The sequence below is a fragment of the Sinocyclocheilus grahami genome, unplaced genomic scaffold, assembly GCF_001515645.1.
Source record: "Sinocyclocheilus grahami isolate Dianchi unplaced genomic scaffold, SAMN03320097.WGS_v1.1 scaffold1021.1, whole genome shotgun sequence".
In the NCBI taxonomy this organism is placed as follows: Eukaryota; Metazoa; Chordata; class Actinopteri; order Cypriniformes; family Cyprinidae; genus Sinocyclocheilus; species Sinocyclocheilus grahami.
In genome coordinates, this window is record NW_015506200.1 from 8,120 (window position 1) to 32,727 (window position 24,608).

General features: G+C 34.1%; 1 protein-coding gene across 2 annotated transcripts in view; it reads left to right on the plus strand.

The window, feature by feature from the left end:
* The first annotated feature begins 10,969 nt into the window (after positions 1 to 10,969).
* The window catches only part of LOC107565732 (ephrin type-A receptor 8-like), a 96,530-nt gene continuing 82,891 nt past the window's right edge, over positions 10,970 to 24,608 (plus strand). For both annotated transcript variants that reach the window (XM_016251000.1, XM_016251001.1), the window contains exon 1: positions 10,970 to 11,127. In XM_016251000.1, coding sequence (XP_016106486.1) covers positions 11,040 to 11,127 — 88 coding nt within the window. In that variant the 5' untranslated portion in view covers positions 10,970 to 11,039. The remainder of the gene's footprint in view (positions 11,128 to 24,608) is intronic.

Sequence of the window (24,608 nt, forward strand, 5' to 3'; positions counted from 1 at the left end):
TGAAAAATTTAAGGGGGTCTGAATACTTTCCGTACCCACTGTATATATATATATATATATATATATATATATATATATATAGACTCTTACTTCAAAAGGTACATGAAAATCTGATTTCCCTGTTAAGAAAACAATTATAAAATAACAAAAACTTCTTAATCCAGCCTAAGCAGGTCAATTGATTTTAGCTTTAATCTGGTCTCCCAGCCTGACCAGTTGAGAAGTGTCACTGGAGAAACCCCTCTAAAACCAGCTAACAAACATGCTTGACCAGGCCAGGAGATCACGTGGGACCAGCTTAGCAAACCAGCCTAGGTTTATGTGATTAATATAAACTATATAAGGACTGCTTCTTTTAAATATGTGGTTTTCCCATGCTTTCAACAAACAAGTCGAACTTCCATTTGGCTTTTTTCAGCACTGAAATGAACAAAAATAAAAGACTTGCACAGTATATCAGCTTATTTACTTTGCTAAAGCCATTTGGCAAAAACGTGACTGAGCGTGTTATTTTTCCACTAACTTTGCATGTCTAGCACTAGCTTGTTTTGTGTGTCATAGCAAATTCTGGTGATTTTTGTACCTTCGTCATGGTTGGTAGAGCTGCAGGGTTTCCCAATGTGATTAGCTTAAAATTGGCTCTGAATCCCGCCATGGAGAAAGTGATTTGCTGGTGCGTTTGAAGTTGGCGGCAATTTTAGGAAGCCTTTGAGTGGCTGTTTGAACTGCATTTGACCCGTCCGTTCCATCCTTTCAGTGTTTGGTCTGGCGTTCGGATGGTGTTTGATTAAAACTTCACATTAGCCTTTGATGAGAACAGGCTTCTCCTTTGTGGCGCACACTCCGTCTGGAGCTCGGGCCACCATACGGCTGCCATCTTCATTGTGACATGCTCACATGCCCTCCAGCCACTGTTAAAGGGAGAGTCCGGCCAAAAAATAAAATACAAATCTGGTGTCAATAGACTCACTCTTATTGTAAATCCACATGAAGTGTTCTTTTTTTTTCTTTTTTAATCATTAATATTATTATTATTTTTAAGGAAGAAAGATTAAAAAAATATGGCTATTCTTTTTACTTTATATTTACTACTACTACTAATTGTATAATAATTATATATTTTTAATGAATATTTTTTTATAATAAATTATATATATATATATATAATTGTATAATAAATATATAATTTTATTTTCTAAATAATTAGTATTTATTTTTTAAATAATACATTCTATATATAATAATTTTATATTATATTGAGTTTAGTATGAAATTTGACCTGGAGATTTTTTTTTAATATAACAAAATATAGCATATGTTTTGCAGAGGAAGTTTCTGTAAATTATGTCAAATATGCACATTTTACCCCCAAATTCCCTTAATTCAAACATAATAATAATAATAATAACAATAGTTTAGATAATATATTTTCATATTTAATATATAGAATCTTTTTTGTTTCAAGGAAGACATTTTGAAGATTATGACTGTTCTTTTTATATTTAATATATTGTATATATTTTTTAAATAAATGTACATAGCAATATTCCATTAAGATTAATGTAACATATAAAACAATTGTATATTACTATATATATATTTTTATATTTGTATACAAATATTAAAAATATGTAGACTTCATAGTCTTTGAACAAAAAGTTTTTTTCTTTTTGCTGAGATAACAATCACATGTTTTACAGAGGGAGCTTCTGAAACTTATTACAAATATACAAATTTAACCTTCATATTCCCTGAATGCAAACATATGAATAATATAATATGATTCGAGTCAATTAAATTAAATTCGATTCGATTCGATTCGATTCAATTCAATTTTTTTTTGCAACAAAGCTTGAAATATATGGCTGCTCTTTTCTATGCAATTATGACTGGAGCGTTCAAGCTTAAAAAAAAACACACGAAAGCAGAATAAAAGTCCATATATCTTATACATTACATTTGAAGTCTTATGAAGTCATATAATATAATATAATATAATATAATATAATATAATATAATATAATATAATATAATATAATATAATATATACCAAAATCATTTTTGGGTGAGATATTCCTTTAAAGTTTTCAAACACCAGGAAAAGTCTTTGAAAAGAGTTTGTCTGCAAGGTTGTATCAGAAAAAAAAGAGCTAAGAGATGATGTAATGGCAACAAGAGAACAACAAGTTCTGCCAAAAACATTACGTAAGACAACAATGCATGCCATGATGCGTTAATACAGAGCAGCATTTTGTTATTACGATATTTCTTCGTAAACTACATTCATCTTATCCGTTTTCTAGGCATGAGCATGATTCATCGCAATACTAATTACATTTATTACGTTTTCTCCATAAATAGGGGACTCCATTAGACTACACTCGCGTGCTGCTGCAGGTTTATATATAGACCGGCGTAGTGACTCGCACCATCTGCTGCCACACAGTGCCACAAAATGGCAGGCCGCGGGGTAGCCAGGCAGGTAATTCAAGGCTGCCGTGTGCCCGAGCGTCCATCAAGCTCCCCAGCAGTGCCTCTCATGCTGCAGTATGTTGGAGTTTATGAAACACTTGGAGGCAGACACACGGCTGGTTAGTGCGGGCCGTCCCGCATCACAGTGTATCAGGATGAGACGGGACGATTGGCTGCTGGTTGCTTGAGGGATGCGGACTAAGGAAATCTTCATTTTATTAAGTACTGTCAAATGATTAATCGCGATTAATCGCATCCAAAATAAAAGTTTGTATATTTATTAAGTATTGTGTATACATTAGTTTTGGAGATTTGTTCTGCCAGGGAAACTATAGTAGCTTTATGAGGAAAAACAGACTCAATGTTGTGGTGGTGTTGACGAGAGACGTTTCAGTCCCGCGCGATCCGTTGATGTGTGATCACTTCTTCTTTCTTAGATCTCCTCAGCTCCTTCTCACAGAAGCACACAGTGTTTCTTCCACAAAATACCACTTGTCGTATGTTATTTTGATCGTGCCTTAATGATGTCCCATTGATAATTTCTTAGGAAACAAAGAGCTGCACTCGAAGCGAAATGAAATATTCTTGATTTTAATGAGAGGTTTTGCTTATGAGCTGTGAGATGTATGGTATACGCTGATTACAAGTTCTATCACATTATCTCTCTCTCTCTCTCTCTCTCTCTCAGAATACCTGTCATATATGCATTGTTTGTGTTCAGCAATTGAAATGGTACAAAATGGTTGTTTTATTTTTATCTTTATTTTTTTCTTTGTGAAACTAAAGTCAGTCAGAACCTGAAATAATAGTAATCCATCTTATGTGCAGATTTGGGCACATCTGTGTTTTATTTAATTATATTCAGTGTTTTTGTTTTTGCTGTGAACTCAGAAGTCATGCAAATGATGTTTAACTTCAATGATTGCTCATGTAAGCATTAATAGTGTAGAAATGTATATCAAACAACCACTGAGCTCGTTCATAATGCTGTAAATGCTAAAGCAGCTTTGATGCTGAAATGTAGTTATACGCTTTAATCATGCAATTGTTCTTGTGGCACTTGTGGCAAGTTTTTAGGGAGCATCATTTGTGTGGGTGTTTCTCCACGTCTGGTGAAAGGCGAACAGCTGTAAAGCTCAGATGCTGGGCTGCTCTCGTCTCCTCCTGAGGATTAGTAACTGGAGTGCTAAAGAAGCCTCTGCTGCTAAAACGCTAGTGCGTCTAAAAGCACACTGCTGAGGAAAGGAAATAATTTTGTGAGCCTCTGTTAATCCGAACACTATCTGGATATTATAGGTACTAAATGCATAAAGGAATGTATTTGAAAGTATGAAATCAATCCGTATGATTTAGTCACCCATCCTTAAAAAGTTCTAGTCTCTTTTCCACGCCGCAGAGGCACAATAGATGTTATTGACCTTAAAATAGGCATGTATAGAGCAAGGAGCTGTAAACACTGCAAAAAGTATTGTTCCTTGTTAGAGCTTTGGCCTGGAAGATAGTGTATTATGTAATAATATTGTTTGCAATTTTTTTTCTTTGTCACAATACAGTTTTAAAGGAAAGTATACGCAACCATTTAAACGTTTGAGGTTGGTAAGATTGATGAAGGAAGTCTCTTATGTTCACCAAGGCTGCATTTATTTGAACAAAATATTGTTCAATATTTTTTACAATTTCAAATAATTGTTTTCTATTTTACTATATTTTAAAATGTAATTTATTCCTGTGTAGCAAAGCTGAATTTTCAGCATCGATACTCCAGTCTTCAGTGTCGCATGATCCTTCAGAAATCACTCTAATATGATGATTTGCTGCTCAATAATTTTTTTTTTTTTTTATTAATGTTAAAAACAGCATTTATCAGAAACCATTTTTCTTTTGTAAAATAAAAAGTCTGTACTGTTGCTTTTGATCAATTTAATGCATCCTTGCTGAATACAATTATTTTAAAAGGCTTTTAACTGATACTGTATATGGAAAAACATGCTTTCTGCATACATAATCCATATTTTATAACAATTATAACAATTGCCATCTTGCCATCTCATGTATATTAATTACCTTATGTGACATTTACTCAGTAGTTATACTTAATTTGCTAAAAATCTATTTGACCAGTGCCACTCACTGCACATTGCAAATGCTACCTTCTGGTTTAAAGTTGACTTTTTACATGCTCAGCTATTTTTTCCTTGTTGCCAAGCAACATGACACGTTTATAATATCTTTGGGAAGGTTTATTGTCTGCCAGACAAAGATCATTGAAGTCTGCTAAAAATGAACAGCAAACCACACCTTAAAATTGCATGATTTGAGAAATCAAGATGTCTGCAGCACAGATCAGATGTTTAGTACTTTGAGTTAGATGCTAATCATTATGGAATTACGGTGGACGAGAAGTGCAAAACAAATCACAATTCTGAAAACAAAATAACAAATTACAAACGCAAATGCAAATCTAAAAAACAAAATAACAATTCAGAAAACACAACAACAATTCAGAAAACATTATAACAAGTTAAAAAACACAACGACAAATCCAAAAACAAAATAACAAGTCAGAAAACACAACGACAAATCTAAAAAACTAAATACCAAGTCAGAAAACACAATGACAAATCTGAAAACAAAATACCAGGGCAGAAAACACAACGACAAATCTGAAAACAAAATACCAGGGCAGAAAACACAACGACAAATCTGAAAACAAAATACCAAGTCAGAAAACACAATGACAAATCCAAGTATAGGTCTCTGCGGACCAAAAAGGGGGCGTTTCTCAAACGTTCAATGTCATTTTCATCTCATCTAAATTATAAAGCCTGAATACTGCCTGATAAAGTAGTTTATGAGAGCTGCGCACAGCTGTGTACAGCTTTTACGAGGGAAACTGTTCCAAAAGCACCTCCTACTGGCAGAGAATCAATTTGCATGTTGAATAAGGCCGTTTTCTACTTCTGAACTGTGTCTTAATGCTGTTGGATATAACTCAATTCGTGTATTAATTTTCCTAATAAAAAGACTGTTCAACTCTTAATATTTTGTATTTATATTCTCCCCTTTAAATTCTCTCCGCCCCACATAATTTTTTTTTTCTAATTTAACACACCTCTGCCTGTTTTTTTTGCATTCCCATTTGCTCAAATAGCAAAAGAAAAACCTACAATAGTTTTTTCATGACTTATAAAAAGAAAAATATTAGAGAGATACTGATAATGGCAGTCAGAAGAGAGAACTATTTCAAATGTACGTCACTCCCAGACGCTGTATTAGAAATACCCTCGCAATAGCGTTAACTAGTTTTTTGTATTCTGATTCAAAGGTAATATAATACAGAGGACAGTGTTGTAAATGTATGCATTTTTATTCCATAGTAAGGGCAATTCATTCAATGCATTTAAACTGAGCTACTTTAATACCATCTCCAAACTTTCTACCGCTAGTCTGCTGTTCTTCCTGTATACCTACCTCTTTCGGTTTGTCTGATTTGTCGTGTGTTTTCTGACTTGTTATTTTGTTTTCGGATTTGTCGTTGTGTTTTCTGACTTGTTATAATGTTTTCGGAATTGTTGTTGTGTTTTCTGAATTGTTATTTAGTTTTTTAGATTTGCATTTGGCTTTGTAATTTTTTTTTTCACAATTGTGATTTGTTTTGTACTTCTCGTCCACCGTATGGAATAGCTCATGCACAAATTAACATTTACTCACCCTCAGGCCATCCAAGATGTAGATTGAGCATTTCATCACTTGCTCACCAATGGATCCTCTGCAGTGAATGGGTGCTGCCAGAATGAGAGTCCAAACAGCTGATTTAAAAATGGATTATGGACTTGTATTTTAGCCAGAAGAAACTTTTAAAGTTAAAAACATCTTAATGATGAGTTTGTTTATTGCAATCACAGCTTTTCACAAGATGTTATCTGGAGTCGTGTGGATTACTGTGTTGTTTTTAATCAGCTATTTGGACTCTCATTCTGACGGCACCCATTCACTGCAGAGGATCCATTGGTGAGCAAGTGATGCAATGCAGAATTTCTCCAAATCTGATTCAATGAAGAAACTCATCTACATCATGGATGGCCTGAGGATGAGAACATTTTCAGCAAATCTCATTTCGGGGTCAACTGTTCCTTCAATCTTAAGTATGAGGAATAATAACTGAGCAATAATAGCATTTGAAAAACATATAAGCTCTAAATCGGCCTGGAGTTCTAAACAGAGGCTCATAGACTCCTTCAAATGTCTTGGCCCTCTTGCACGTAGGCATCTTGCTCACAGGAGGGGCTGAACAGCGCTAGCTGTGACCCAGCACAACATCTTCCCTGTGTTCTCAGCCTGAGCAGGAAAGACATTGGCAGGCAAAACGCAGACCCTCGCTTTGGCTCCGAATCCCCCCAGTGTCTCCCCTTCCCTCTTCCTCTCATCTTCTGTCAGTTTCTCCTACCCAGCTGCAGAGCCAGAGATGGAGCTAGACCGATTTGTGGTAGCACTGCTTTACTTTAAACTTTTATTAATGACTTTTGACAAACATTTTTACAAGTTAAAATGCTTATTATGAAACAAATCATTCTAGTTCTGTTTAGAAGAGTTGTATAATTCTACTTACATGGCCCTATGGAATACTTGATTTTGATCGGTCAATCGCAGCATTCTTTGGTCAGATATTTTTATATAATGACTGTTGTTCTGGCAACAGATTTTTAAGTTTCATATCTCTCATGTGACTCATGCACTTTCTTTTTGCATAGTGAAATAATTTGGTAACACTTTACAATAAGGGTGGGGGAAAAATCGATTCACATATGAATCGTGATTTAGTCTTCTAGAGATTCGCATCAATTCACAAATTTAAAAAATCGATTTTCTAGATAATATAATAATAACATGATGTTGTCGGAAGAAAACATCAACAGCAATGGCGGAGGAAAAACAAATAGTCCTGCCCCATTTTCAGCGAGGGCAACTGTTTGGAAAACTATTAAATTAATTATTGATCTTTTGTTATTATGGGAAGTAGGGACGTGCCCGGATAGTGAATCCGTAGGCAAGAAAAATTAACAACGTGTTCTACGGGGCCACTAAAGGGACGTGGTTAGCTGCTTGCTAGCGGTTGCCTGTTACATTACAGTACATCAAATTTAATTTACCACGTAAACAGAGTAAGGAGAGATGACTGATTGGATGATGACGAATGATTTGCAGATCCTGAGCACCACTGACAAACATCTAATCTTGTAAAACGGGTGGTAAGTACTGCCGCTCCGTAGTATACACAGAGTGCGTGTGATCAGAATCTCAAAAGTAAAAGTAAAAAGTGAGCATGCATTCAAAAGCGGTTTCAATGCCTCGCACATGAATAACGGCTCCCGGATTTAGTGACTTAATGAAAAAAAAAAGTTACCAATTTTCTGTATAAGCCATACTGTATATCAAACAATCAAACATATTGGTGGATGGATTGTTTACATTTGAGAAAATCAGCTATATGCATGAAGTAAATATACTGCAAATTAGCATAATGTGTAAAAATATATTTTCCATGGCTAAAAAGTTTGTGCATTTCAGCAGAAATCTGAAATTGGTTATGCAAAATGTGTTGATGCAGTTTTAGCTGAGTGATACTAGCAGAAAAGGAGTGTTCTGTAGTGAGAAATTGAGATTTTTTTATGGATTAAGTTGAATCAATGTCAGCAAAGCAAATTGTGACTCCAGTTTGGAGGTTGGAGGTCTAACTGAATCAGATATTGCCATGAGAAATGCTCTGAGAAGAGATGAAGCTGCAAGCCGATACACAGACATCATTTTATCTGCACCTGAAGCACTTAATCAGAAAATCCATCAGACGATGGCGACAGAGGTGGCCTCTTGTTCATAAATAATAACACACTGATCTGAAATTGAATGTCCTGCTTTTTTATCTGCTAAAATGAGAGAGGAAGGATTTTTAATAAACATATCCGATGCACAGCATCAGTTTGAGATGATAAAGATTCAGATAAAATTGTTGGTAATATTATGTTATTAAAGTAATCCAGTATTGTTGAGCATTAAATAAATAAAAAAGTACTATATTTTGGTATTTATTTAGTAGATACCAGTCGGGATAAAAAAAAATGACACAGGAACTGATCCAGATATTGAAAATGTGGGGGGAAAAGCTGAATAGATGTATCTGGTTCTACCATTTGATATATTTAATCATATTAGATTGTATGTTGTATTTTAGTACTGGGCTTAATTGAATTATTTGCTGTTTATGTTTATGGTTTAAGAAAAAATATGCTGTCATACAGGTAAAAAAAATGTTGCCCCTGGGTAAGGAAATTATTATTTTTGGCACCTTATTAAATTTAATTAAAGTCTTTATTATGTAGAAAATCAACATTTTAAGCATTACATTTCCAAAAATTAATTATTAATTAATTATGAATTATTAAAAAATAATAATATTATAACACACACACACGTTTTGTTTGGTAATCCAAACAAAGTGTTTAATGTTTTAACATCTAAATTAATTTCATCTAAATTAATTTAATTAATTGTTTTTATTCAAGTCATACATATTTAATATGACTGAATAAATCTAATCTTGTAAAACGGGTGGTAAGTACTGCCGCTCCGTAGTATACACAGAGTGCGTGTGATCAGAATCTCAAAAGTAAAAGTAAAAAGTGAGCATGCATTCAAAAGCGGTTTCAATGCCTCGCACATGAATAACGGCTCCCGGATTTAGTGACTTAATGAAAAAAAAAAGTTACCAATTTTCTGTATAAGCCATACTGTATATCAAACAATCAAACATATTGGTGGATGGATTGTTTACATTTGAGAAAATCAGCTATATGCATGAAGTAAATATACTGCAAATTAGCATAATGTGTAAAAATATATTTTCCATGGCTAAAAAGTTTGTGCATTTCAGCAGAAATCTGAAATTGGTTATGCAAAATGTGTTGATGCAGTTTTAGCTGAGTGATACTAGCAGAAAAGGAGTGTTCTGTAGTGAGAAATTGAGATTTTTTTATGGATTAAGTTGAATCAATGTCAGCAAAGCAAATTGTGACTCCAGTTTGGAGGTTGGAGGTCTAACTGAATCAGATATTGCCATGAGAAATGCTCTGAGAAGAGATGAAGCTGCAAGCCGATACACAGACATCATTTTATCTGCACCTGAAGCACTTAATCAGAAAATCCATCAGACGATGGCGACAGAGGTGGCCTCTTGTTCATAAATAATAACACACTGATCTGAAATTGAATGTCCTGCTTTTTTATCTGCTAAAATGAGGGAGGAAGGATATTTGATAAACATATCCAATACGCAGCATCACTTTGAGATTGTAAAGATTCTGATAAAGTTGTACTATTTATGTTATTATTTACAGTACTATCACTCAGTAATCCAGTATTGTTGAGTGTTAAATAAATAAAATAGTGCTGTATTTTAGGAGTATTCAGAAATAGTTGTACGGTAGACGCCATTTGGGATAAAAAATTACACAGGAACTGATCTAGATATTGAAAATACAGCAGAAAAAGCTGAAAAGGGTATCTGGTTCTAACGTTTGCTAATCGGATTAGATTGCGTGTATGTGCATGTATTTTAGTAGTGGGTTTAATTGAATTATTTGACATTGATATTTGCAGTGCTATGTTTTAAGAAAAAATATGCTGTCATAAAGGTAAAGATAAAAATACCCCTAGGAAAGGAAATAATTATTTCTGGCACCTTATTAAACTTAAAGTCTTTATTATGTAGAAAATATTAATTTTAAGCATACAATTTTATATATACAGGTGCATCTCAATAAATTAGAATGTCGTGGAAAAGTTCATTTATTTCAGTAATTCAACTCAAATTGTGAAACTCGTGTATTAAATAAATTAACATTTATATGTTTTATATCCAAACCAGTATTGAAATGTTTTGTTTTGTAATCCAAATTTAATTTAATTAGTTCATTAATTAAATGAAATTAATTGTTATCATAGATATTTAATATGATTGAAGAAACTCGACTGCATTAGGCTGCAGAAATCAGTTTGTGTTCTCTTGTTATCTGATTGGAATATTTTCCTTAAAAGTTTTTTTATGTTTATATAATTTTTCATCATTAAATTTTTTGACAATTACAAAAAAAAAAAAAATCCTGTAATTTTCTGTAAAAGAAAATATTTTTTTCTTATTCAAATCTGAAAGCAATCAAAGTTTCTGAACAAATAAAATAAATGTAAAAAAAATATTTATCAATTAATATATGCATAGGAATGTGGCCAGAGATAAGAGGTATACTGGATGTAAAGCTAGGGATGTGCATATTCCAAAACCTGCCTTCTGATTGGCTGCTCTCTTTGACAGGCAGTGCTGGACACGCCCCCATGCTGCGCCTGGTGGTGTTGCATGTGCCCAAGTGCAGGCAGGCAGTTTTGAAAGCAGTTCCTGATAGAGACTACTGTTCCGATTCTACACTGGCAGAGAACGAGAGAGGGAGGGAGAGGGGAGAGCGAGCGAGAGAGAGAGAGAGAGCTTTCTCCCAGTGCGCCGGGTCCACATTTGCACGATGGCATCAGATCCAGGGCTGCTGCCCCTCTTAGTGTGGACTATATCAATGCAGGTCCTGGGCTCCAGAGGAACGTCTAACAATGAAGGTAAGTGTGGATGTGTGTGTGTGAATGTGCATCATATGGATGGGAATTTTGTTGTCTTGCTTTCAGATGACAGGGTGATATATAGGGAGATCGGGGCTAGTTGTCACAGGGGGAAGTTGTCACAAGCTAACTATATGATTTTCAGTGTGAAGTTAATCAAATGTGTTTTATCTAGCAGAAGATCTTGAATTTTAACAGTTTTTATTCTGTCCTCCAAACTAATATTCCTTTATTATCATATTTTTGTTACAGCTGTTAGATAAATGCAGTAAACCAAGAGTGACGTACATTTAGATAAAAGCCAGCTATATAATGAACATAGATTTGAATTATGCTTTTTAGGACAAGGCTATATTTCATAAGTATCTAATTGGGGCAGGTTGTACCAAGTTGTTTAAATGTTGCAATAGTTTAATGTTTTCGTATACTATGTTTTCTAGTTTTGCATAATTTGGATTGAATTCCACTGGAAAGCCTATAATAGGCTGTTTAAAGGTAGATTTCCATTGTGACTATATAGCGTGACAACGTGCCCCGCTATCACTAAAGGCAAATCTGTGTTCAGTAAACTGCCCAATAATGGTGTAAATAGCTTTTTATGTTTAAAAAATATTGACTTTCAAAAATAAACCTTCTTTGAGAAATATTTAAAGTGTGACAACTAGCCCCGGTCTCTTCTTAGTGATACTTGGTGATTAAGAATTTGTATGCATCAGTGCAAAAGCCAAGAAAACTTTATTTGAGAGAGACGTGCATGTGTGCGTTAAACAACAACAACAAAACGATTCTGCTCATGGAAAGTCCTTGTAAATCATATATAATCATTTAGATGTGAGTGTGTGTGGGCTGATCTGTTGCTGTGAAAGAGGGAACACGCCGCCTGTTCGGATCTGTCATTGTGCTTGAACTGATGCCGTCACTTTTTCTGAGTTCTGCTGGGCTCATCGGTGCGATAGCATACACAAAGAGAGCTTTTCTGATTCTTGTTAGGGTTGCTGATAGAAGTCTACCATCATATCACACACTACATGAGATTCTTTTTAGCAGTGATCCTATATTTTTGAGCATTCAATTGCCAAAAAGAGCACTGTCGGGAAATATATTAGATGTATTGATGTACAGCGCATCATATCTAACATCAGATCATCGCTTGAGTTGTTGTTTTACACACACACACACACACACACACACACGCTGTGCATTGTTGTCTTGTTAAGTTGGCAGTATCCTGTGTGCTCTTGTCCGGCTCTGTCCGAAATAAAGGATGAAATAGTCTGGTGGAGAAAAGGTTGATAACCTCTGCTCTAGACTAATAACATTTACATTTAAGATGATTTAACAATGACTTTACAGTCTGATTATGTCAGCATGCTAATCCCATGCATAATTGAAGGTGTTTGTTCATAAAATGTGCATTTATCTTTTCGTACATTTGGATAGACACTAAAACATTCATTATCAACATATTGACAGGATCCTATGTACATATTTACATTTACTTATTTAATTAATCTCATTTATTATAAAATATAATATATTACAAATTATATATTTTGAATATATGTATATTTACTAATTTAATGTTTTATATGTAATTATATATATAATAATAATATAATATAATTATATTCAATCCTGTCTTTGAATCAGATTTATGAACAACAAATTCATCTTTTACTTAAAATAGATATTTCTATAAATAAGTTTAATAATACATAAACTGTTTTAGTTGATGTCAATAATTCTTTATTTAATTTCTTTACATAGTTATTTAGTTTATTATGAAATACAATATATTATATATTAAAATATATCTCAAATATGTTATAAATTAATATTATTAATCCGTCTGTTCTGTTCTATTCTATTCTATTCTGTTCTGTTCTATTAATTTTCTGTTTACTAAAGATTCAGATTCACAAAGATTTGTACATCTCTAAATTAGTTAAAGTAATACATAAAGTGTTTTAGTTGCTGTTAATAATTCTTTATTTAATATTTAATTCATTTAGTTTATTATGAAAAATATTATAAATTAAAATATATTACAAATATATTATGAATTCATCCTATGTATTCTATTCTATTCTATTCTATTCTTTGTAGAATACAACAAAAGACCTTAACGTCTCTGATTCAGATTCATAAACAGTTGTACATCTCTAGATAACTGTCAACATTTTGTTGCGATCAGTAAATAGATGTTGTTGAAGACTTTTTTTTCTTTTTTCAAAGAAATTACTATGTTTTAAATATCAGTCCACAGACTCGCAGCATTACTGTGTAGCATTACTGAAAACCCAGGCTGTGGAATATTGCAGTCGTCAATGGTTGATTTCTGTTTTATTGTCATATCATATTTGTTTACTATGAGGACAGGAAACAGTTTTGACCTCGTGACCTTATCCAGCCTCTGGATACGTGACTGTTTTCCCCTGTTTCCAGCCATAGCATGTTTTTGATCTCAGGGAGAGGGTTTGCGTGTGGCGGAGGCTGCAGCTTGACACGGATGTTCCGCTCAGACACACTAAGTGAACACACGGTTCGCGTGATATTTCTGCCTCTCCAGTCACTGTCACAAACGGTTCAATACAGCGTAAAGACCGCTGAGGTGAGAGAGAGCTCGAGAGGCAGTCTGAAAACCACTCCAGACGAGAGAATGGAGGAGACCGGGGCTAGTTGTCACACAGGAAATTTCTCACAGTGGCTTTATCTCACAGTTTTTGAGATGCAAATCCAATGCATAAATGATATTTAATATCAATACTTTAAGGTTTGTGTCTTTACAGGAACTGGCTTTCAGAAACAAACCCTCCTTGAGAAATATCCACTGACGTAAGACGTGTGACAACTAGCCCCGGTCTCCCTTATGCAGTATAAAAACAAATAAACCTTTCAATTTCACCTTTAATTTAACACCCGATGCTTTCAAAGACTTCTCTGCCGAAATTTGGTCTGAACGAGTTGCAGTGACAAAAGAAAACAAGGCACCTATTTTGAGCTCTCAATTGATGAGACACATGTTTGAAATTCAAAGTAACTGTGTTCTTTAATGCTATGCTGTTCGGTGCATTACTACTGATGCATTTGGTGTTTTGCCGAATTGTTCCATTAACCTGCACAAAAGTCCTTTGTAAAGCATTTTTACCTGCCCTATAAAGTACTGTAGCTTTTGTGCGAGTGCAAAATTAAGCTGGAGTTGTGCAGGGCATAAAGCATCCAAGTGATTTTTCTCTGTCGTGACGATTGTTGTGCGTATTCTTGTGTTAAAGATGAATGGTTTTGCCCGAGACGCTAAAACTCAATGCATGTTTTGTCATTATTTAAAAGGACATTAGAAAATGTTGACATCAAATGCACTAACAAAGAGAGGGAGAGGAGTGATTATGAAGAAGGAGCACAATAATAATAAGACAATTTGTAATTAAATCTTTTTTCAAACATACTTATAACTTGGATAATTTTATAGTTTCAGCTTAGATCAGGAGTTTGATTGATAAATTGACCCAGTTCTTTCTTTCTTTCTTTCTTTCTTTCTTTCTTTCTTTCTTTCTTTCTTTCTTTCTTTCTTTCTTTCTTTCTTTCTTTCTTTCTTTCTTTCTTTCTTTCTTTCTTTCTTTCTTTCTTTCTTTCTTTCTTTCTTTCTTTCTTTCTTTCTTTCTTTCTTTCTTTCTTTCTTTCTTTCTTTCTTTCTTTCTTTCTTTCTTTCAAAATTGTAATTAAATCTTTTTTCAAACATACTTATAACTTGGATAATTTTATAGTTTCAGCTTAGATCAGGAGTTTGATTGATAAATTGACCCAGTTCTTTCTTTCTTTCTTCCTTTCTTTCTTTCTTTCTATGCTGAAAGACATTAACAGAGTAAGATATACCCAATTAATTTCACATTTCTGTTGACTGAAGGACAAGTGCAAGGAAAAACATTATTGAGAGACAAAAAAGTTTTGTTAAGTGCCTTCTTGTCTAGAGTTTAGTTCTCCGCTGTGTAATTTTCTAGATTGGCCCTTAATCTAGAACATCATCGGAATACTTATCAGTGGATCTGTGCAATCCATATTAGAAACCAAATCAATTTTAGTCAGACAGTTTCTCAAAGACCCTTTGCATGGTGATAAATTAATGAAATCTTGTTTGAAGATTGGCTTTTTTCCCTACATGATTGGCACCTTTCTGATTAGAAAAGATTAGCATGAATGTTGTTTTGTCAAATATCAATGCTCTGCTCCGCTCTGATGATTTTACAGCACTCTCGAGCATTGAACATCAGCCTTTTGGGGTTGCTAGGGGTTTGCAGATGTAGGTCCGTATTTGAATTGCTTTAGTAAGAATCTTCTCTTAAATGCGCTAAAGAACATTCAAAGTTCATCCTAAACAAGTTGTACTGTCTCTTCCTCTTATAAAATGATATTATTACTTCATTCATCCTGTTACATGATGTAGTCATCTTAATGCTCTATAAAGAGTTTGACAGTACAACTGTACAAAAGATGATTGGAATCTTAATAAAAGATTATTTCAATATTACATGTTTAATTTAATTGTTTACTTTTTTCAGTGTATATGAGCTCCCCTTTCGAACTCCTACTCTTAGAAATGAACTGAATTTACTTTGGATGGAACTTTGTCCAATTATGAGCATAATATGAAGAACAGAACAGATTCATTTACATTTTTCATTTAGCAGACTCTTTTATCCAAAACAACTTACAAATGAGGAATATAACAAGCGGTTCATCATAAAGAGACACATAAACAGAAGAAGTGCTCACAAGTTTGGGACATCATTTAGAATAGTACTATTACGATATTTTAACAGCATTGAGATACTATTATCATTTGTATTAATATATTGAATCTGTTCATATTTTCTGTTTTCAGTATAATTTTAGTTAAGGATTTGGTTTGTTGTGTTTTTAACATCGTTTTAGTAGTTTTAGTGTTTGTGTATGAAACTAGTTGAAATTTATATATATATATATATATATATATATATAGTATTTATTTTATTTTATTTTAAGTAATGAAAATGTTTTTAATAAATTTAGTTTTAGTTTCTGTTTTAGTTAACTATAATAACCCTGGATAGATTATAGTAAATATCACATTTCATAAGTTAAAGTCATGGTTATTTATTTGTTATACATTAAAACAGTGTTTAATTCATAAAATCATAATTGATGTATTATGTTTGTAAAATCTGAGAATTTTGTAAAAAACAAAAAAAACAACAAATTGTGTATAGTGCTTTGTTTTCTGATTTAAGTATGATCCACTTAAGGGAAAAGTCTTCAAGTGCAACAAACAAAACTGATGATTTTCCAGCATTCAACAGAACATTCTACTTTATATTTTGTACTTGTGCAGTATGCGATCTAAATTCTACACGCTTGCATTTCTGCATGTAAGTTACATCAAAGCTTCGACGCCTTTAAAAGAGGGAAGAAAAGTGACTGTTGAAGTGTGACAGTGGGAAAAAAAAGATCCCAAAGCAAATCCTTATCTTCCCATGAAGGAAACAATAATTCCAGAACAAGACTGTCAAATCCCTTTCGTCTCTTTATATCCATGCGGGAGGTCGAGGAAAGAGACGGCAGTCCTGCTCTGTAATTGGGGTCTCAGCATCACAGGGTTCATGCACGATTTCAGCTGGGTTACGCACAATTTCCCCGATGTGTCCTGCTGTTTTGAGGCCTCGCACTGCCTTGCTTTTGCAGGATGCATTTGCTCTGATCTGGTTAGCGTTTTTTTACCGAGCGTCTTGTGTTGATAAAATGATAGGAATGCAGTGTGTGAGATGCATTGTGATTTCTTACATGTCTGTCCTCGGCGTTGAGAAAAAGCAGAGCCGAAAACCTGCATGTGGCTCTCGCCGTCTTGGGAATCTGATATTGATTGCGGTCCGTTTGTGACTTTGATAAGTGGGAATTCGGCAGTGGGTGAGAGACACTAGGCTTTTCAAGGGAGGCTGTAGTGCTTTAGCATCTGACTGATAACACAAAAGGCTGTGGGTTCAGTTCCTAGAGGAGAACAAGAGGGACACTGAGCTCCTGTAAAGATTTACACTGCATATAATCATCTTACTCAGCTTTGGTTTTGGTTGCTCCAAAGTTTGGGGATAGTAATTTTAATGCTGTAAATTAATGCTTTTATTCAATATGTAATTTTAAAAAACGATTTCATTTTTTTAAAAAGTATCATGGTTTCTGCAAAAAAAAATAGCACTACTGTTTTAACATTAATAATAATAATTACAAATGTTTCTTGAGCAGCAAATCAGCATATTAGAATGACTTCTGAAGGATCATGTGACACTGAAGACTGGAGTAATGATGCTGAAAATTCAGCTTTGCATCACAGGAATACATTACAATATTTTATAAATAATAGAAAAGAGTTATTTTAAATTGTAATATTATTTAAAAATATTATTGTTTTTACCGTATTTTTGATTATGTAAATGCAGCCTTGGTGAGCATATATTTAATGTTTTTATTAAAAAATAATAATCTAACCAATCCCATGCTTTTGAATAGAAGTGTAGATCTTGAAAAGAAGATATATTTTAACATAATATATAAAAAAGAGAAATAGTATTGAATTGAGTAAAAGAAAATCTATATTTATATGTACAAAAGTGACATGGTCACATTACTATTTGGCATAAATTTGGGCACATCTACTATCATTTGTTATTTGTAATATTTTGAATGCAATAAATAAAGCATGGAGTTATGGGAGTTATTCAGTGACTAAAACATGTCAAAATTATAAAGATTCTCTTATGATCTTATTTTTTTTTCTAGATTGCCTTTTATTCTGTACGTTTTCTCAACTTCCATGCTCTGGGATTCTGGGATGCTTTTTAGGTAACATTTTATTTTAAGGTGTCCTTATTACGCATGTTACATACTTACTATTATAATAACAATAAATGATGCACAATTACATGCAAGTAACCCTAACCAATATAGTAAGTGCAATTAGTGTTACTAAGTACTGAAATGTACTCAACACTGTAACAAGGACAGCTTAAAATAAAGTGTAACCCTTTTTTAACACTATTCAAATAGAAACATCTAAATGGAGTACTGTTTGGCTGCTTTTCCTTGAATATTTACCCCAACCTTTTACATGTTATATTTGTACAGAATAGGCAGTTTATGCTATTCCACAACATTTGTAAAGACAAGCGTTTAAGCATAGTTTAAGTTCATGAGAAACCAAAGTTTACTCAAAGGGGCGCAAACGACTGGTAATGTACGACTGGTAATGTACACTGACCAAATTATAAACGCAACACTTTTGTTTTTGCCCCCATTTTTCATGTTGTGTTTATAATTTTGTTCAGTTTATGTTAGTTCGCTTTGCACGACTTGTACGTACATTATTTGGTTACAGCTGAGAAATTACAGTATATATTTAACTAAGTTCACCAGCCATTCAGGATCTTGCTTTGCTGAAATGTTTGTTTGAGGCACAATGTTATCTGTGCACCATCAAACGATAGAGCATCTTTATCAGACAGCACTGTTGACTGTCTGGGTTTGCAGATGTGAGTTTGCAGTACTGAACTTGTGTTACAAGGATTTCGAAATCAATACAGGCACTTGTGTTTAGTGCAGCCAGGGCTTCAGATTGCTAAACAATGAGAAGACTCCAGTTCGGAGACTCGATTCACAGAAATAGCATACGTTATTTGATGTTGCTGAATGTATTTTGCATTTGTTCCCGACCCTAAAATGAAATGATGTGTCAGTCTGTGCAGTTTGCTCTCTGCCAGCTGTAGTACAAGACTGAAAGAGATGAACAGACCGGATGCCTGACAGGGAGAAAGAAAGAGCCACTTGCTGCTGTTTTTTAGGAGGAAGGGAAGGCGATAGAGAGTGTGAGAGCGCTAGAACGAAAGGAGATAGATGGCGTTTCGGCGTGGTGGAAAATGGAGTAGCCCACAGCAGACATAAACGAATGCCCGTGTTGAACTTTATGGCAGTGCTTGTGCCGTGACAATCTACTGCTCCAGCCGGAGGACCCGTTTCTGTCACGCTGACCAGATGCACCTCAGCCTCTCTGCGTGATGGAGAGCCCAAACTCCACTGTGTGCTTGTGCTGCAGGAGCCCTCTAACAGTGATTCTTCACCTCGCAGAGACGCTTCCTCAAACTAGAGATCAGCCCGCTCTTTGATGAAGGAGCTAATCTGGTTTGAAATAATTGGATTAGGTGTAGTCCCAAACATTTATTAAACCGAGAGTCGCCATTAATTGTGCCAGACCGGATTAGGCTTTATCTGAACATGACACCTTTTAAAGTTTTGTTTTTGCCAGAATTGTGCAGAATCTCATTGTTACGCAGTTTTATATAGATTTTTAAAAATTATTGAAAACTTTAAGAATGCATTTTTTATGTACATCGACTTACAATAAGAACATACATAAAATAATAGTGTACATGTTTTATTGTATTTACTGTATTACATTTATTGTATGAAATTCATTCTTATATTTAATTAATAAAAAATGTAGAGAGATGAAGAGATGTATTGCTAATTAAGAGAAAAGTTTGAAAAGGCTGAAATTCTTTAAAAGAGAGAGAGAGAAACAGATAGGTTTCCTTTTCATGGGGTTTATTTTATGTTTTATATTATTTTATACATTTATAAAATATAACAATAATACACACACACACACACATTTAGATATATAGATATAATTTTAATATACTATTTTAATATTTTAACATGTTACAATTTTAATATATATCAATACAAATACAATACACAATATATACAATTCATTTGTGTATATAATATTCATATTTATTAATACAACACTTTTACAATATTGTTAAACATCTACATAAAATGTTATTATTATTAAAATATTATTATTGTAATATATAGGAGCTCATGATAGTGTTAAGGTTACTTTTCTTAAAAATGTCTCTCACACACACACACACACACACACACACACACACACACACACACACACATTATAAATATTATTTTGAAATGATTTTATGATGTTTTCTTAAGGTCATACTATTTTGCCATGGTGGGAAAAAAATTATGTTGTAAATATATGTATGTTAAGGTTACTTTTCTTAAAAATGTCTCACACACACACACACACACACACACACACACACACACACACATATATATATATATATATATATATAGTATGACCTCAAGAAAACATCAAAAATGACTTGTTTAAAATGAGAATATTCTGTTACTTTTTACTTTTTAACATTTACAATGTCATTTTTTGAGTTCTTAATTTCAAAAGTGTTTCATAACTGTATGAGATCAACATGAATACAAATATTTAACTTCTAAGAACTAATTTCTAAGTACATTTTTCTTTTCTTTTCATAATCTTTGACGTCATTGACACGCTTATAAAGATTTGCAGATGCATGAAACAAGATTTGAGTTTAAATGCGGATTTATTGTGACATCAAGTCCTATTGAGTCTTTTTTGGGGGGCTCTTCAGGTGCTCTCTGCTGTCTGAGATTGAATTGGGGAATATTTTGAGTCTGGAAGATTCTTCTGTGTTCCACCTCGCTCTGCGTCACGACGCCAAACAGTGTGATACAGCGTTCCTGAAACTCTCTCTGATCCTCGGTGATGGATTTCTCCCTCTCTTTTCATGGTGGAAATGTATTTTAAACCTCATAATCTGCACATAAATCAAAGGTTTAACCTAATTCAGTGATGGGGTGAACGTGGTGCAAGTCTGCAGTGAGATCTCCACAACCAACACGCGCGCCGCAATATCGATGCTTCGCACTCGCACATTCATCACATTAAAAAGTGACGAATAAATTCATCATTTAAAGCAAGCGCAGATGCTACAGAAGGTAGAAAAATTAATAAAGATTATTTGAAGGAGAGAAGAGCAGCAAACGGAGCTCATTCTGAGGAAAAAGATTTATTTAATATCTCTTTCAACCCGTTGCATCAGCATACAACAAGTTTTTTAGGCTGCGGCCCAGATTATTGGAGAAATTATGTAGCTTGCGCTCTAAAGGTTTAATAGAGGTCTGAGCAAGGCTTGATATTTCTCACAAGCAAACGTATGTTAAATAATCACCTGTTTACTTAAACAACACGCTTTTCCGAGGCCTTAGACTTGTGGAAAATCAAGTTATAGTTCGGTGATGAAAGAAATAATCTCTTTTTCGTTTATTTTTAGACGTTTTATTGAGAAGCGTATAGTGTCATAATGTCATATCAGTGGTTTTGAAATGCATTGGCCATTTTCAGTCGAGCGTGTCTTGTCATTTCACGGGGTACGGCTGAAACTGTCACACGCAGACGTTTCGTTCTATCAGCGAGCGATCGTTTAGTATCTGCTCTATTGTACTGGACTTATTTCCATTAAATGCTATCAGAGTGTATAGATTCACCTCAGTGCTTCCGATGAATGGCAGCCCAACACTAAAGCCTTTTATATGGATTAATATGTCTATCTATGACAGTCAAAGACATATCGTTGTTCATCTGAGAAAGACTCATGTCGTGACTTATCCTGATATAATGCTATATGAGAAATCATGCATTGCTGTGAAGGATTTACTGATTTAGTCAAATGATTTTGTCTGATGTGCTGAATGCAAACATGAATCGGGCTTATGTTTGGAAACTGTGAGTGAGAAGTGAAGTTTAAAAGAAATTAAATGAAGAGGCTTGTTTATGAATTTATATAAGCAATGCAGATGTCTGCCCCCCGCAGAGACACCGCAGGCCCGCGAAAGAGTGTAAAGATGATCTCTCTGTGACTTTGAGGAGTATCTTTTAGAAACAGACGGACACATTAATTATCAGAGAGCTTGGCGGGATCAGTTATTTGAGGGACGATCAGGAGCCAGTGACCATTATTACCAAATAGTAGCCATTTTATTATTTTGGTTTAAAGTGGGCATTAACTAAAGTTACTCTATGTGTTATACAAGTGCCATTTTTTATCAACTTATTAATTGAAACATTTCCTTATCAAGAAGACTGTTTCCAGAAATGTTATTTGCACAAATACTTTTTTATGATTCATAAATACTCCCAGTAGGTTCACTTCTCAGCTGTCTTTACATCAAATGTCAAGAGAAACTCTCTGTAATTCATCTACGATGGTTCTTTCTAATAGTAATTCGGTAGATGCTAAATGTGCAAAAATACAACTTTTAAGTTAAATTGTTGTCGTTTATTTCTGTATTATAGAAATATGAGTTATTTCGATTATACAGTATAAACCTGATGCAGGGTTTTAACTAGTACTCTGGTAGGAGTAGTACCTTTTATTATCCCCTTGGGGAAATTCTGTTTCAACATGCGTTTCACATAGAAAAACAATACAACAGGTCAACACACACACACACACACACACACACACACACACACACACACACACAAGTGTGCTGGTGTTATACAGAGTGAAACTAGTCCATAGTTTAATTTTGATAGTGAGATATTTATATGAAATGTGAAAATCGAGGATGGACTTTATCCACAGGCAGTTGATTAAATTATGATTTTACTTGTTGTTGTTCTATTTGTTCTATTTCTTAAAGCCATGTTTAATTAAACACATAAAGGACACATGCATTTTTATGACACATTTATTTAATTTAATTTACCTGTAAAAAAAAAAAAACTGTTTACTTTTTTTCTGTCTTCTATCATTTTTTTTGTATTTAATTTTACTTTCTTTAATTTTTGTTTTTATTTGAAAAACTTCTATTTACTTTTTGTCTTGTATAATTTTTATGTCTTACATTTTTAATTGGGACCCTGGAGCACCAAACCAAGTTGCTGGGGTATATTTTTAGCAATAGCCAAAAAACATTGTATGGGTCAAAATGACCGATTTTTCTAATAATATTAATTTTAATATTAGGATATTAAGTAAAGATCATGTTCCATGAAGATATTTAGTAAATTTCCTACTGTAAATATATTAAAACGTAATTTTTGATTAGTAATATGCATTGCTAAGAACTTCATTTGGACAACTTTAAAGGCGATTTTCTCAATATTTCGATTTTTTTGCACCTTCAGATTCCAGATTTTCAAATAGTTGTATCTCAGCCAAATATTGTCCTATTCTAACAAACCATACATCAATGGAAAGCTTATTTATTCAGCTGGTTAGACATGTATGATGTATACATCTCAATTTTGAGAAATTGACCCTTATGACTGGTTTTGTGTTCCAGGGTCACAATTTATTTTACTTTTACTAAGATTTATTTATTTATTTAGTGATGTATCCTTCAAAAAGTTTCTGTTAACGTTACTAATTTAATTAAGATTTAACTTACTTTTTTTAAACTTTGTAAATAAAGTAGTGTTCAATACTGTAGTATAGTGTATATTTTACTGGCATTAGTATAGAAATGTATAGAAATTCTGCAATTTTATTTGATTAAATTTTTTTCTTGGTCTGATCAGTCGTTTTGGAACAGCGTAGGCCGGGATTTAGTTTTATCCATTGAGTATTGATTGGCTTGTGAAAAGTGGGTGTTACAGACTAGGACTTGGGGTTTTGTTTTTATTTTTTTTCCTCAAATTGAACATGAGACTGTCAGTGGTCTGTACCATTAAAACCCCTTTGAACACTTGTGAACATTCATCCCCATCTCATCACTGCTACTAACTAACTCAAGTGATACTAACTGAACTGTGCTCCACATACAGTAGTAGTTCAGCTGTGCTTTCCCTCGTCCAAAAATAGCTTTGCAGGTCTTTCCATCCCTCCAGCAAACAAGTGCGCAAACACACCTCAGGGACCGTCCGGCTTTGACGCCGCGTGGCCGTTTGTGCCACCTCGTCCTCCAGGGAGCGACAGCGCTTGTGTTCATGTATCTTCAGGTCTGCGCTCACCTCAGGCCGAGGAGAACACGAAGTGCTGGCATAAACTGATCCGTCAGACAGACAGTCTCCCAAAATAATTGAAGTGTGAGGAGAACAGACAGACGCATGTCGTACAGCGGGGAATTTATCTCAGTCTCTGAACACCATCAACAATCCATTACAGCTCACTGAAGTAGTCCTGCAACTAAAAGCAGCCGGATATCAGACAAATAGTGGCGATCTAATGACCGTTTCCTACAAGCAGCAGAGGAAAGATCATGAAATGAGTTCTCAAGGATTTCTCTGCTTCAGATGATAAGCTGAACCAGAACGTTGTTTTAAATGCACGCGTCGTGTCGCTCGCAGACTCCCCGCAGCAGCTCTCTGTCGAGCGTGAGGGTGTTTAGACGTACTACCTTTGTTGTTTTCCTTCTGAAGTGTTGAAAGGATGTGTCATTTCAAACGGAGCGAGATGGCCGGTTTTCCGGCTGAGAAACAAAAGCACTGGCACATAGTCGCTGTGTGAAATCTGAAGTCAACTTAATTATAATGGAAAACAATATTTGTCAGATCGGCTTCCTGGTTAGGAGTCCTAACGTGAAATTTGCCTTAATCAGTTGCAGCATGC